The 14,649-nt window shown below is 61.1% G+C and overlaps 2 protein-coding genes across 8 annotated transcripts in view; one reads left to right on the forward strand and one right to left on the reverse strand.

Annotated features, from left to right (window-relative positions):
* The window catches only part of IL16 (interleukin 16), a 94,438-nt gene extending 91,193 nt beyond the window's left edge, over positions 1 to 3,245 (forward strand). For all 7 annotated transcript variants that reach the window (XM_023254819.2, XM_023254818.2, XM_023254817.2 and 4 more), the window contains 3 exons: positions 158 to 416; positions 635 to 757; positions 2,776 to 3,245. In XM_023254819.2, the coding sequence (XP_023110587.2) occupies positions 158 to 416; positions 635 to 757; positions 2,776 to 2,969 (576 nt within the window). In that variant the 3' untranslated portion in view covers positions 2,970 to 3,245. The remainder of the gene's footprint in view (positions 1 to 157; positions 417 to 634; positions 758 to 2,775) is intronic.
* Positions 3,246 to 6,089: 2,844 nt separating this feature from the next.
* STARD5 (StAR related lipid transfer domain containing 5) lies at positions 6,090 to 14,195 on the reverse strand. Its single transcript, XM_011282714.4, has 6 exons — positions 14,004 to 14,195; positions 13,308 to 13,357; positions 12,825 to 12,957; positions 9,227 to 9,344; positions 8,220 to 8,313; positions 6,090 to 6,763 (listed from the first exon to the last, which is right to left on the reverse strand). The coding sequence occupies exons 1-6, from the start codon at positions 14,100 to 14,102 to the stop codon at positions 6,616 to 6,618; spliced, it is 642 nt and encodes a 213-aa protein (XP_011281016.2). The 5' UTR covers positions 14,103 to 14,195; the 3' UTR covers positions 6,090 to 6,615.
* Between the last annotated feature and the right edge of the window lie 454 nt (positions 14,196 to 14,649).

Below are 14,649 nucleotides of genomic sequence, written 5' to 3' on the forward strand. Positions count from 1 at the left end.
TCCTGAGCCGGCAGCCCTGGTTTGAGACACGGTTATTTTAATTTTCTTTCCCCTAAGCAGCCTCTAGGCCTTGACTGACCGGTTGGGACCTTCCTGCCGGAAGGGTCTGGATCTGACGCCGGGGACTTCTGGGTCTTGACTTCCTGTGGCTTTTCAGGTGCACAGAGTGTTCCCCAACGGGCTGGCCTCCCAGGAAGGAACTATTCAGAAGGGCAACGAGGTTCTCTCCATCAACGGCAAGTCCCTCAAAGGGGCCACGCACAACGACGCCCTGGCCATCCTCCGCCAAGCTCGGGACCCCAGGCAAGCTGTGATTGTGACACGGAAGCCGGCTCTGGAGGCCGCGCCCGACCTGAACTCATCCACAGATTCTACAAACTCGGCTTCTGTGGCCAGCGACGTTTCTGGGGATTCCAGTAAGTGCCCCCCAGCCCGGGGGAGGAAGCCCCCTGGCCACGTGGGCTGCTCAGTGACGCGCGGCCCTAAGAACGCGTGGGCTGCAGGAGACGCGTCTGTGTCTACCCGTGCACGTGCGAGGGCGGCAGGCAGCCTTCGCGGGGCTGGCGTGACGCCCAGGCGTACGCGGCTTGGAGAGGAGGGTGTCCCTAACACGGTCCCCGTGCTTCCCCTGCAGCGGAGGCCACGGTGCACACGGTGACGCTGGAGAAGACGTCCGCGGGGCTGGGCTTCAGCCTGGAAGGCGGCAAGGGCTCCCTGCTCGGGGACAAGCCTCTCACCGTGAACAGGATTTTCAAAGGTGAGCTGTGCGTCTGGCTCTCGGGGGTTCCCTCCGGCCGCAAGTGGCGGGCCAGGCCCCCAAAGGCCTCTGAGCACCTTCTGGGCCATGGCCGTTTCCAAGTCCACGCCCTCTAGGAGGCAGGCAGGCCATTTAGGGACTCGGTTCTGCGGTTGCCGCCTGTTCTCCTTGGCTCGGGCGTCCCCTTACTACTTCTGTTTCCCTGGGTCCTCGCCAGTGACTGAGCCCTGGGCCTGGCTCAGCTGGGCAGGCCTGGGCCAAGGTGAGGCCCCGAAACCCACAGTAATCGATGTGATGGTTGTTTTTAATTTTTAAAAATTTATTTATTTTTGGGAGAGAGACAGAGACAGAGAGCGGGCAGGGGAGGGGCAGAGAGAGAGGGAGACACAGAATCGGAAACAGGCTCCAGGCTCCGAGCTGTCAGCACAGAGGCCGACGCGGGGCTCGAACTCACGAACCGTGAGATCGTGACCTGAGCCGAAGTCGGACGCTTCACCGACTGAGCCACCCAGGCGCCCCCAATGTGATGTTTTTAAAAAATTAAAATTAATTTTAATTTTTTAAAAATCCATAATGAACAAAGCACCAGAGCTTAAAATGAGGACACAGTCTTGACTTTCTACTTGCACACGCTCGGCCTCCCTGGGCTCCCTTCAGTCCTGGTCCCGTCAGCTTCTGCCTTTATTAAAAATTTCGACATTTCGTTCGTCACGGGGTCGAGGTGCACTAGAGCGGGGGTCGCTCGGGTTTCCCTGTGAAAAGCGTGAATGGCCCGCAGCTACCACAGAACCCCCTCCCCCACCCCCCGGGTCTTCACCGCTTTTCTAGCTGGAGTCCCCGCGTTGTGGGGCCCTGGGCAGGAGTCTGGAGACCCGGGTTCTAGTCCCGGCTCTGCCTCTCACCTGCTGAGTGACCGCTGCCCCCCAGGGCCCGAGGCTCCTCGTCCGCACGGAGGTGTGGGGTGTGTCTGGGCTTGTCAGACGGAGCCCCGCAGTGGCGGCTGGGCCCCGGGGTGCACCGAGGGTCACTGTGGGGGGGCTCCCCCAGGAACCCGTGTTTACTCCACCTCTGGGAAAGACCCTTTGGAGGTCGACTTGGGCTGAGTGTGTGGCTCAAAGTCAAGAGACCTGGATCCTAGTGGGAGCCGTGCTTCCGAGGGAGACCGCTCTCCACCCTCGTCCTGTCTGCGTCCGTGGGGCCGGGCCGGCCAGCTGTTGGGAGATGCGGACGCCGGGGCCAGAAAGTCTGGGCTCAAACCCAGACCCCGCTACCTAGCGGCTCTGACGCTCGGCTGGGCTGCAGAACTCTTGGTTTCCTCGCGTGCGCAACGGGGCTACTGACACGCTCGCGGGCCGTCAGCGCAGAACCTGATGTGCACAACGGCCCGGCACATCTCAGCAACTTCTTATCATTGTCATTACTATTATCTTTTATTCAGTATTTCTGAATACCGTAGAATAGCGTTCCATATGAACGGTAACGCTCCTCCCGGACACAGCTTTGAGAGTGGGAGCCACATAGGATTACATCCCTCTTCACACGGACGCAGGGGTCTTCTCCAGGCCGTTCAGGGGCAGCGTGCCGGGGGGGTTCACCGGCCCCCTCCCCACGCCACCCAATGCCTGGCGAGCTCGTCGGAAGGGAGAGACCACATGCGGAAGGAGGTTGCTGGGCTGGTGTGCATCGAGGTTGGAGGGGATCGGCCCCCCAGAGGGCTCTGTAACTCACGGAAGTCTCCTCGGCCGGGCTCTGGGCTCGGAGCTGCCCGCGGCCGCCCTCCTCTGGGGATACAACGGGCCACACCTTTCCCAAGGGCCACAGAGCAGGAGCCTGGCATGCCGACCTCAAAGCCACCAACTGATGAGCTGCCCCATTCCAGATCCAGCACGGAGCCCCTGAGGGATGGGCCCCCCTGTTCCCTTCTGAGCCGTCCTGGCTCCCCAGAGACCGAGGCTAGGAGGTAACCTTCCTTGTTCCCCTGTCACCCGAGCAACCTGTTATCTTTTTCTTCCTCTCAGGGGCAGCCTCGGAACAGAGCGAGACGATCCAGCCGGGAGATGAAATCTTACACTTGGCCGGCACTGCCGTGCAGGGGCTCACGCGGTTTGAAGCCTGGAACGTTATCAAGACGTTGCCTGACGGCCCCATCACGATCGTCATCAGGAGGAGAAGCGTCCAGTCCTCGGGGACCACAGCGGCTGGGGACCCCTAGGCAGGCCAGCGCCGACACCAAAGCCGGGGACAGACAGCTCCTCGCAACTGCTAATTCTCAGGGTCACTGCTCACCCCTGCCTGGAGGGGGGAGGCAGCAGAGTCGCGCTTCCTGGTCGCTGCCGCCCTGGTCCAGACCTTCTGGGACGCGCCCAGCCAGGGGAAGGGCCCGGTCACACCGGGGAGGCCGACACCGTCTACAGACTATGTCCAGAGAGCGTAACGGTAATACTGTGGTGCTATAAATAAAACGGACACGTTACAGTTTGATATGAAACCCGTGTCCCGCTTTGCAGATTTCCCACGTCCTAGAACGGCAGAATGGCCGACTCCCCAAGTAGCGTTTGCGTTTCTTGCGAGCCTGCCTCGAGGCAAGCTGGGAGAGGACAGGCCATCCTGTCCTACTGGGCACGAGCCAGGGCAACTCAAAGGCTGGGGGCCACAGCCCCCCCAGGGGTCGTCGTCTCACACACCTGGCCGTTGGCGCTGGCTGGTGGCCGGGAACCGAGTGGGGGCCGTGAGCCCGGACGCTCACAGGCGGCCCCGCCCCGTGGCCCGGACTTCCTCGCAACACGGCGGCCGGGTGCCAGGGTGAGTGTCCCCGGAGAGTGAGAGGCAGGTGGCAGTCGTGTCCCTTCTATGACACGCTCCGCTGGCTGTGCAGCCACACGGGTGTCTTCCTCAGTCCCTGACCCGTGGGGGCCGGCCCGGGTGCGAGGGGAGGGGAGATGCTTCTGGGCTCTTTGGGGAAAACACCGTCTACCACTCGCGGCATTTGCAAAACTGGTTTGGGTTGGGCTGGAGACTCATCCTAGCGAGGGTGCCGCCTGGTGGGGGGGGGCAGGGTAGCAGAGGACAGGTGAAACTCCGAGCACGGGCAGGTGTACCAAGAGCACGGGCCAGCGCGAGCAAGAGAGAGTAGAAGAAACTGCTACCAACCTACCACGCGCCCAGCACTGGGTTGGTGTTAAATGGGCCCTGTCTTCCTAATGACAGTAACGCCTCCAGAGCATGGTTTGTGCCATCGTATTCACGGGGGGGTGGCGGGGGGGGCGCCAGGACGCGGAGACGGCAGGTAACCTGTCCACGCTGGTAAACGATGAGGTCCATAACCAGAGGGATATGTGGTTCAGTCACCTCTTCACGCCTGATTGCCAAGCTCAGGACAAAGAAATGCCTACAAGCAGCCAGCGCGCTCTTTGACGCGACCCCGGGCGGCGTTCCAGCCCCGTCCCAGCCCCACGTCTATCGCGAAAACCACGGACAACAGGAACACTAGTTATTCCCGGGCCAGGAGCACCGGGCCATGCCGGCGGGACCTGGTGGCTTCTCAGGGGCAGTGAACTCTTAGAAAAAGCCCCCAGGGCCTCCTCTTCACACAAGTGCTGCAGTGACCTCACGGCAGTGGCTGTCCGCTCACCGTCCCGTTCACCCCGGGAAGCCGCTGGGCTCGGCGTGGTCGTGTCCTGCCTGCTGCCCCCGTGCGCCCCCTTGTGAATCCCGTGAAGCCCCGGGCGGAGGCAGGAGCTGAGCCGCCACATGGACCAGTTTTTCTGGTTTAATAGAAACCCTGAAGACGCAGCCCCGGAAGGCGTGACTCAGTCCTGCAGCCATCCGCGGGGTCCCACCTGCGTGACGAGGCCACGGGGACCCGGAGGCACACCCCCGCCCCCACCACCTCGCGCAGAGATGATCCCGATCATCGGGCCGTTGTCAGGCAAGCGGCCAGGTCAGGCACGTGGACCAGCGCAGGGAAGGAGGACGCGGCCTTCCGTCGGGACTGGGAGGGGGGACACGCATGAGCACGGTGCCGGCCGGGGCCAGGGACACACAGAAAGCCTCCCGCCGGGCCGGACAAGCCAAGTGAGCGACAGGGGCAGGCTGGTCTCGGGGCTGGGGTGCGGCTGTGGGTGTCGGAAGGGCCCCCGGCTCGTTAGGAACGGCCACGAGGCCTGGCCCAGAACAGCCTCTGGAGACGGTGTTTCCAGCCACCCACAGGGACCCCAGCGTCACGGTTCCCAACCTCGTCAACGCGGCACGGAAACGAGCCTCCCCGAGGGCCTCTCCCGGCTGCCCCGGCCCTCCGCTTTGCGCAGTGACCTCGCCCGTCCCTCCATCCACACGGACTCCCGAGCAGCGGGCTGGGGCTGGCGTTCGTGTCCCCGTGTCGTCCTAGAGACAGGAAGTCGACGCGCAGGGATGCGAGGGGTCTGAGTGGCAGGCACGGGACCAGACGCGTGCTTTCAGACTCCTAGTCCAGTGCTCAGTTTACCCCGACGCCGGCAGGTGGGCAGTATGCCCGGGGGGCCCCGTGAGACGTGCGCCAGGCAGCAGGGCTCTCCACATCGCTGGACGGCCCGGCACAGGCAGCCCCGTCTCGCTAAGACCACCGCCTCCCGGGGACTCCTGAGCCGGTGCGCCCAGACCTGGCTGCACCTGCGGAGGCGACTCAGAGGCGCTGACACAGGACAGTGCCGGGCAGTTCTTCACGAAGGAAGGGAATCGAAATAAAGTCAAGAGTCTGATGACGACTTCCCGGGAAGCTAGCGGGGTGATCCTGACGGCACGACCGTGGGATCTGTGGTCGCATCACCACCCAGGGAGAAGGGGGCTTTCTCAGCCCCGGACACGGAGCCTCCCATTTTAAAGGCTGCTCGGGCTTCGGCACATTCAGGGGACGGGCGGGCCAGGCAGATGTGAGGACACGATGCGCGGGACTCTGGAAACTTTCTGCAGTCACTTCCAGCTGCCACACAAGGGGACTCTGGTCAGACACGCAGGGATCTTCCGCGCCAACAAGGCGGGGGACCGCAGGGGAGGGGGTGCTGGAGAACTCCACACGACTGCGTGGTCCTGACCGGGGAGAAGCAAGGGACCTCGTGGGGCTGCTGAGGCCCCTCCCAGGTGGCAAGGCCGGGCTCCCCGGGTCCGACGGCCCACCGCGGTGGGCAAGACCCGTGCGGGGACTCTGGCCGGTGCTGCTGGAGGGGACCCGCTCTCTCAGCCTTCCTGCTGACCCCGGCACGGCCCGACCCGGGCCTCTAGCACGGAGGGTAAGAGAAGTTAACTCAGGGGAAAGAGAGAAAACAACCCGTTCAAATGGAAGATACCACAAACGAAATATTGGACGTATTTTTCCTTAACGCTCATCTCATCGTTAAAGCAGTATTTTCAGAGCTTTTTTTTCAGGGACATCTTTTTAAAGGGGAGACCCTGGTGCGGTGTCATCAGGAAAACAGATGTCAGGTCTGCGGCAACAGGTCGGACAGAGTCCCGGACGCTGAAGAGGCGGGAGAGCCTGGTTTCCGGTACCGACAGGGGTTCCCTCTGACCAACAGGGACAGGAAGTCTCAGACAGTGACTGGCACGGAAATTTGGACCGCGGAGTATCACCCTGTGGGCGGCGGCTGGAGGGCTGGGTGCGCCGGCTGGAGGAGGTGTGCAGACAGCCGGCACACAGGGCGCCGGGGCGGGTCCCCCCAGAGGGCCCCGAGTGGGAGGAGAAGGAGCGGGACAGGGGGGCCTCTCTGGCCGGCCTCTTGGGAGACGAGCGGTCCCCAAGCGGCTTCCACAGAGGGAAAAGCGGTACCCCAGCACCTGGAGCTCTGTGACGGGCGACGCAAGTTCTGGGCCAGCGGGCGAGCGCGTCAGCTGTAGAATTTCTTCACGGCTTTCTCCAGGTTGGCGTAGAAGCCAGCCATGCTGCGGGGGAAGAAGGAGTCCACCACACTCCGTGGGAGGTACCCGCTGAGGTCAGTCTGGAAGAATGTGACCAGGTGGGTCCGGTCGGGCTCCCTGGAGAAACCAGAGCAGGGTCACGTCACGTGTCCGTGGCAGGGCCCTGGGGCCGCACGGCAGGGCCGGCGAGGAGGGCCCGCCCCCCCACCCCGGAGAAACAGCCGGGACGTGGAGATTCGTCCTCAGGAACCCCACGCAGCTCTGTGCCTGCCCATCGGACTTGCTCCAACGTCATGTAGGTCAAGGGCCTGGAGGAGGAGACCCTTTAAAACCCTGCCCTCCTCCCAGATGTACAGAAAGGGAAGTGAGGCCCGGAGACAGATGGGCTGAGCAGACAAGCAATGTCGGCCAGCACGTGCTGCTCTGGGCTGTGGCTTTTCCGGTCTGCGCGGACCATCCAGTCTGGGGCCACGACTCCCTCTGTCTCAAAGCTTCACATCCTCCGCCCCCCGCCCGCTGAGCCCGGGTGGCACCCCTCTCCTCTGTCTGCTCCTCCTCCCGGGGCTCGCCTGAGCCCTAGCATCCCTCCGCATGAACTCTTTGCCTGGAAACCTGAGCAGGTAAAGGAGACACCTCTGGGGGGACGCTGGGCGTGGAGGGAGGTAAACGCACGCCAGGCCGGGCGGGAAGAGGCAGCCCCCAGAGGCCACGGACAAGAAAACAAGGACAAGAAAACAAGGCAGAAGTTCATGGTCTCAGTCAGGGCACCTGTGCATGCGGGGGACCAAAACCGCATGCAGGTGTGTGTCGCGGGGCGTGTGACTAAGCGATTTTCAAACTCCCGGAAGGAGTTTTAGCAAAACCCTGTGGCAAGGCCCTTCGAGAACTGTGTGGTGAAGGCACGCTCCCCCCCCCACCCCATCCTGCCGCCCGTCCCCAATGGAAGCGTTACTGTGGGTCACAATCTCGGGTGCAATTTCTTTCACTGTCAACTGACCTTCAGTTATTATTTACCCAGAAAGTTCTAGTAAAAACCTGCCCCGAGCTATGAGAAAATGGGACAGAACTGCCCCTGAGTGCAGGGTCAGGGCTGGCTCACGTGTGCTCTCAGAATCGCCCGTCAGCCCCTAGCACTGCCAGCCTCTTCCGTGTTGAGGGGACCCAAGCCCTGTGTGGGACACGGGGTGGGGACGGCCAGCCGCTCAGCCACTCCGGGTCCTCCAACTCTGCACCGCCAGTCTCTGAAACCTTTCACCCGACAGAGATGACTTGACCTCCTCCGGCCTCAGTTTCCTCATCTGCTAAATGGGACCATGACGTTTGCCCAGCCTGTCTTATGGGGCGGGAGGGAGCAGTCCACATTCAACAGCAAGAACAAGGCCTCCCACGGTCCCTTCCCCTGGGCCTGGTGCTTTGGGACATTGCATCACTGACGAGTAATGTCAAAGCCTACAGAGCCATAAGGCATTTTAATGACTGCAAATCGTAATTAACGTGCCCCGTGAACGAAAGGTCCACAATTAAGCTACGCGTGGGTCTGGGCACGTAATTCCATGCAGGAGATTAATCTCACCCGGGCAGAGGTTCACAGAAGCAACCACAAGGGTGGTTGAATCCTCTCACGTACCCCGGCCTCGGGGGGCACGACGGATGTTCCACGTTGACAGCTGGAAGACAGCACAAAGCGGTCAGTGAGCCGTGACCTCAGACAGTCGGGGCACCGTGGCCCCTCCTGCCCGCAGACCCCACCATCTGGGGCCCGAGGAGTCAGCACGGGCGCCCCGTGACCTGCCCCTGAGCGTCCCCCCAACCCGTGTCCTTTACAACCACACACACACACACGTGCACACACGCTCATGGGCGTCCACACACGTGCACAGCCTCCCCAAGCCTGCCAGCTTCTTAGAGAAAAGAACACTGCACGGCCTGAGGCACGGTGGTAGGAGAGGCACCCCCTCGAGCCCCCCCCCCCCCCCCCCCCCCCGCCGGGATCCGGAGGAACGGCAGGGGCTGCGGGTTCCCCGGGTGAAATACGCCGTGGCGGGACTCTGTTCCCCGCTGGGAAGGAGGGGACAACCCACAGCCCCTCGGGGATGCGGCCCCACGGGCCCAGCGACTCGTTGCACACGGAGGCTCCGTGCAGTCAAACCAGGCAGCACGTGTCGGGTGTGGACGATGAGCCTTGGCGGCCAGCGGGGCGCTGGCCACATCTGAGACTCAGACGTAAAATTACGGGGCGTCTGGGGGGCTCAGCCAGTTAAGTGTCTGACCTCAGCTCAGGTCGTGATCTCACGGTTTGTGGGTTCCAGCCCCGCGTCGGGCTATGGGCTGATGGCTCAGAGCCTGGAGCTGCTTTGGATTCTGTGTCTCCCTCGCTCTCTGCCCCTCCCCTGCTTGCACTCTATCTCTCTCTCTTGAATAAACATTTATTAAAGGAAAACATACATATATGTGAAATTACTAGCATGTGGGCCCTCCCCCTCGGCCCTCCGTGGCACACGATCCCACCCAAGGCGACGAGGAGAGGCCCACGCACAAGGGATGCAGGACGTGATCCCGGGGCGGCCGGCCGGCACTCACCGTTGGAGCTGAGAGTCCCATCCTCGTACTTCTTGACCAACACCAAGTCCACGAAATCTCTGGGGGAAATGAGCTTCATGGCGGCCGAGGGGGTGGCGGTTCTGCTGACACACAGCGTCTGTCAAAGCCAAGGGGAGTCCAGCTGCCGGCCGGAGGTCTCCCTGCTCCCACCCCACACCCCGGGGTCTGGGAAACTGGGGAGGGGGCAGCGCTGACCATGGACCGCAGGCCCTAGATCAGGGCCACTCTGAGCTTAAGTCTCAGGGTCCCCAGAGTTGCCACTGACTGTGCGTCCAGGGAGAGCCAGGCTGGGCAAAGCTCTCGGGCACCCCCCCCCCCCGCAACCGAGCTCTGAGAACTGGGTGTCATGAACCCATTTGACAGGTGAGGACACGGGGGCTGGGAGAGGTGAAGCAGCTCACCGCTAAGCTCAGGCGGGGAGCTGTGAACCGCCTGAGAGGCAGGAGGGGTGCCGGTTTTAGGCTAACCCTGCACCTGCCTGACCCTGAGAGGCTGAGCCAGGCAGCTTTCTGCTTCCCCACGTCCCGGCCCTGGAGGACATGCCCTGGGAACCCCACCCCGTCCCAGAGCACCCCACCAGTCCTCTCTCCCACCCTGTAAGCCAAGGTCACCCTAAACCCACCCGGGCTCTAGCCCACTTTCCCCTGGTGAGGCAGGGCCCCGCCCTCTCAGGCTCACAAAGGAGACCAGGTGGAGGACGGGGCGGGCCGCCTGGGGGCGAGGGACAGCACGACTGGCAGGTGTTTTCTCAGCCACCTCTGCCCCCAGAGTTTGAGTCTGCAGCCGGGCAGGCAATCCCTGGGGGGCACCGGGAATCCTTTTCCAGATGACCCGGCCTCCCCCGTGTGCCTCCTAAAACCACCTGCCCGAGAACGGGCTCACCTCGACGCAGGCCCTCCCTCCCCACTGGAGACACGGGCACAGCACGCTCGACCCGTCTGGAATCCTGTCACGCGCGCCCGAGTCCCCGCGCCCGAGTTCCCCAGGGAGCCAAAGGGACACGTCAGGATGCTGATTCCAACAGCAAAGGAGGGCACGCAGGAGTGAGAATGTCCTGCCCTCCCCTCTCTTGAGCAGATTCTTTTTTTTTTTTTAAAACATATTCTTTCTAAAGGCCAAAGCTTCTGTTAGAAACAAGGCAGTCCGGCCTTGTCTGAGTCCTCATACTGCGCCAGCACAGTTAGTAACAAGACGGCGGGCTTCTACTCCCGATTCCTGCCGCAGGATGCCTCGTCCCTGAAGGAGGGTGTTTGGGGACGGAGATAAAGAGGACACGGGTAAGAGACCCTGAAGGTGTCGGCACGGGTCCTCAATGCCACAAGCTCGCGGCGTGGCCCTGTGTCTCATCCATCCGTCTGTCCATCCATCATCTACCTATCAACTCGGAGATTCGTCACAATCAGGCTAATCCACACCGCCCTGCAGGGGAGGGCTCCGTCCCCCCATTCTCACTGCTTCACGGAGAGGTCAGGAGGTGCCGTGGTCAGCCGCTTCCCCCGCTGAGCTCACCAGCAGCCCGCGTGTTCCCCTCTTTTGTAGCTATTGTCCACTAAAGGCTCTTTCTTCCTCGTTTGTTTGGTTTTTTTGAAGATTTTATTGTTAAGTAATCTCTACACCCAACGTGGGGCTTGAACCTGCAACCCCATGATCAAGACTCACACGTGCCATCGACTGAGCCAGAGGGGCGTCCCCTCTAACTTTCTAAGTGGCAAGTCTTATCTTTTCACGGACACGTGAATTAATTCAAGGAGAAAAGACCCCCTGTTCCTCTCATGAGAGATGTAAAATAGTTTACTTTTATAGTTTATAGTCCTTCATCAACATGGTAATCTAATCATGTTATTTTACTAAATTATAATCCTATCCTCAGTCCATATTTAAAAAATTTTTAATGTACTTTTTAATTTTTTTTAACGTTCATTTATTTTTGAAGCAGGGGAGGGGCAGAGAGAGCGGGAGACACAGAATCCGAAGCAGGCCCCGGGCTCTGAGCTGTCCGCACAGAGCCCGACACGGGGCTCGAACTCACAGACTGTGAGATCATGACCTGAGCCGATGCTTAACCAACTGGGCCCCCCAGGCATCCCTGGGTAAATTTATTTTAAAATGAAGCTATTTAGGGGTGCCTGGGTGGCTCGGTCGGTCGAGCGTCCGACTTTGGCTCAGGTCATGATCTCGCGGTTCGTGGGTTCGAGCCCCGCGTCGGGCTCTGTGCTGACAGCTCGGAGCCCGGGGCCTGCTTCGGATTCTGTGTCTCCCTCTCTCTCTGCCCCTCCCCCACTCGCGTTCTGTCTCTGTCTCTCTCAAAAATAAATAAACATTAAAAAAAAATTAAAAAAAGATAAAATGAAGCTATTTATCCCAAGATGGGGGGCGGGGGGTGGAAATATCACTTGGCATAAAGGCCCCCGCAAAATATACAGGCAAAGGATTGTTGGATTATAATTCTAAGGGGACTAGCAGATGTCAAACGGGGGTCAAAGGCACATTAGTCCCCGAGACCCCCCTCTTCAGACTGTCAGAGAGTAAACTGAGATGGGGCGATCTCACCATGTGGGATTCAATTTCAGCTCTGGCCTGACGTCTTTTGTATCCCAGGGGTGTGTGCCCCGCCCTTCAGGAAACGGGGACATACACTATGACAAGGGACTGCAATGTGACTTTTGGCCGAGGCAGAGAACACCTGGGTCCTACCGACTGACCAACACACCGCACTATGTCTGGAAGGTTTCACAGCGTCGTCTGTGTAAACAGCCGAGAGGCGGTCACGTCCACAGATGGCAAAATCAAACCGGCTGGCAACATTTCCCCCCAAGGCAACTGGCTTATTAGTTTTGTCTACGACTTTGTTTCCTTAACTTCCATAATCAGGATGAGGTGGGTTCTTCCCGCTTACAAGCTCCTGAGGCTTAATGTTCTGAAGACACAACCATCTAGAATGGTGTCCCTATGGTGGCTGATAGCTCCTTGTGGCTGTTTAAACTGACATCGAGAGTAACGACCGACAAACAAAATGAGCAATTCACTTCCTCAAACAATTCATTTCCTTCACTTTCTTGACACGTCTCAAGGGCTCTGTGGCCACACGGGGCTAGTGGCTACTGTAGTAGGCGTGGTTACAGCACAATTCCATTATGGTGGAAAGTTCTACTGGGCGGGGCTAGCTCAGAGGACACACGTCTCACCAACGGAGAAACTGTAATCCAGAGCCACGACCTGGCATAGCCCCGCAACTGGCAGGGAACCCCGACGCTGGGGCCAGGACTCTGGATTCATGATCACGGCCCCATCAGAGGGCGATATTTCAAACCAGAGCTGGGAGGTCAAGGTCAAATCCAGGCAGCTGCAGGGCCCACATTCACACCCACTTTTTCATCAGCTGCTGCGTTCTCTGCACTCTGCTCAGGGCTCCTCCGTCTCGCGCCAGTCACGCCGTCTCCTACCTGGACCTGGCCAGCGGGCAGCCTGTGTTTGCTGGGTACCAGGGGTTTGCAGGGTCCTCCCCTTGCCAAGAGCTGCCGCTGACCAGCTCCAGAGGGAGGTGACTGCCAAGGTAAGAGCGCTCGCAAAGACTTACATCCGTGATGCTTTCGACAATTTCAAAGCTGCTCACATTCTCATCCCACTGGTCTCTCAGGGTCCCAGCAAGTGGCTTAACGCAGCCCCACACCTTGTCTGGCGTCCCATTCACGATGCCTTCTCCCCGGTACCTGGAGCACAAGGAGGAGGGTGAGGCCAGGCATCAACCAAACCCTTCTTATCCTGGGATCGTACACAAGGACTCGGTGCCACATCTGTCACCGCTCTTTGAGACAGCCTCGCAGATTGGGGGCTGAGGTTTACCAGCCCGCCTCCCCTCAGGCCTGCAGGAATGGACAGTGACTTTCGCGCGGGAGAGTTTGCTGGAAATGGTCGAGATAAAAACAGGAAGGTTTTCTGGACGACAACTGGCCAGCTGATTCCAGGGTGCTAGGGGAGACTGGAATTATTTTAGGAAGCAAACCCACAGAGACATCCAGAACGGCGTGGCACTTCTGATGAACTTGGACAAGGCACTTACAGGTTCCCTGGAAACTCCATAGATGGCCTCCAGGAAACCGAGACTCCATTCTGTCAAAAGGCACAGAATCGCAGAATTTAGAGCTAGAAGGGCTCTGGGGGATCACCCGGCCCCTTCCCCTGGTCTGGAAGTCTGGAGCCTCGAGAGGTGGGATTCTCCAAGGCGCGTGACCCCACTCGTGTGCCAGGGCGGGGGTCCCGGACCAAGCTGAACGAGATGGAGCAGGGGCTCTTAACTGGATTCCAAGAGCTCTGGTCGGTTTTCCAGCCTCTCCAAATCACCTCGCATTTTGTTTCCTCCAGCAATGTCAGTCTGCCCCTTAAAACTCATGAGCTGCGCAGGCAAACACTATTCCCATGCCGCCCTCCCGGGAACACAGACAGAGGTGCAGGCTTTGGAACCTGGTGTTTTGGCTCGACTCCAAACCACCGTGTGCTAGCCAGGTGGCCTTGGACAAGTCACACAAGGAAAGGGACAGACACTTATCTCCCGGGGTCATAGTGCGCACAACAGGCCTAGGATTTTTTTTTTTTTTTTTTTTAAGGAAACAACCCTCAAGGGAATCTCCTCCCAATCCAGCTCCAGGGTATCGGAAGGCAGAAAGGAGCGGGAAGAGGAGGAGCCTGGGGTCTACGGAGACCCCGGCCCCAGGGAGCAAAGGCCCCACGACCCCTTCCTGCCCAGCTCCTCACTCACGGCTTCCCGGCAAATTTTCCATCCTGACTTGTCTCGCCGGTACTGGAGCATCTTCTCCGCCACCGTCTCGCCCATCTGCGCGGCCAGCGCCGGGTCCATAGCGCCAAGGGCCGCGCGTGGCTGCGGGGTCGCGTCCCGGCTGAGCGGCGGCGGGCGCCGGGTCCCGGAGGCCGCAGCTCGCGGGCCCGGGCGGAACCTGGGCCCCGGCCCCGCCCCGCGCTCGGGATTGGCCCAGGCCGGCAGACGGGCCCCGCCCCGCGCTCGGGATTGGCCCAGGCCGGCAGACGGGCGGCCGGAGACCGGCAGGGCCCGCGAGCGCCAGGCCCGGCTGGGCGGGTCCGGGGAGCGCGGCGCAGACCTGCCGGGTCCGCCTCCCGCCCGCCGGGTCTCGGGAGCCGCCTTGCACCCCGAGCTCGGGGCGGCCCCGCGGAGGCCCAGGCGGGCCGGGAGCGCGCACCGGTGCTCGGAGCGCCCGCAGGCCTGCAGCCGGGCCGGGCGACCGTGCAGTTCGCGTGGGAGATGAGCTTCTGGGGCGGCTGCTGCGGGGGCGCGGGGGGGGGGGGGGGGTGCGCGGGGACGCGGGGTAGGGGCCGCAGCCGCGGAGGGGAGACGGTGGGGCCGGGGAGGAGAGGGCTCCGCAGCCGGT

This window comes from Felis catus, chromosome B3 (assembly GCF_018350175.1).
Source record: "Felis catus isolate Fca126 chromosome B3, F.catus_Fca126_mat1.0, whole genome shotgun sequence".
NCBI classification, from domain to species: Eukaryota; Metazoa; Chordata; class Mammalia; order Carnivora; family Felidae; genus Felis; species Felis catus.

What these genes read in the sequence shown, in the direction of transcription:
- STARD5 (XM_011282714.4), bottom strand. Translation starts at nt 14,102, where the DNA reads ATGGACCCGGCGCTGGCCGCGCAGATGGGCGAGACGGTGGCGGAGAAG. An exon ending in ATGGAGTTTCCAGGGAACCT is followed by an intron (nt 12,958 to 13,307) that starts GTAAGTGCCTTG and finishes CTTGTGCTCCAG; the next exon opens with GTACCGGGGAGAAGGCATCG. An exon ending in TTGTCGAAAGCATCACGGAT is followed by an intron (nt 9,345 to 12,824) that starts GTAAGTCTTTGC and finishes TGGCTTTGACAG; the next exon opens with ACGCTGTGTGTCAGCAGAAC.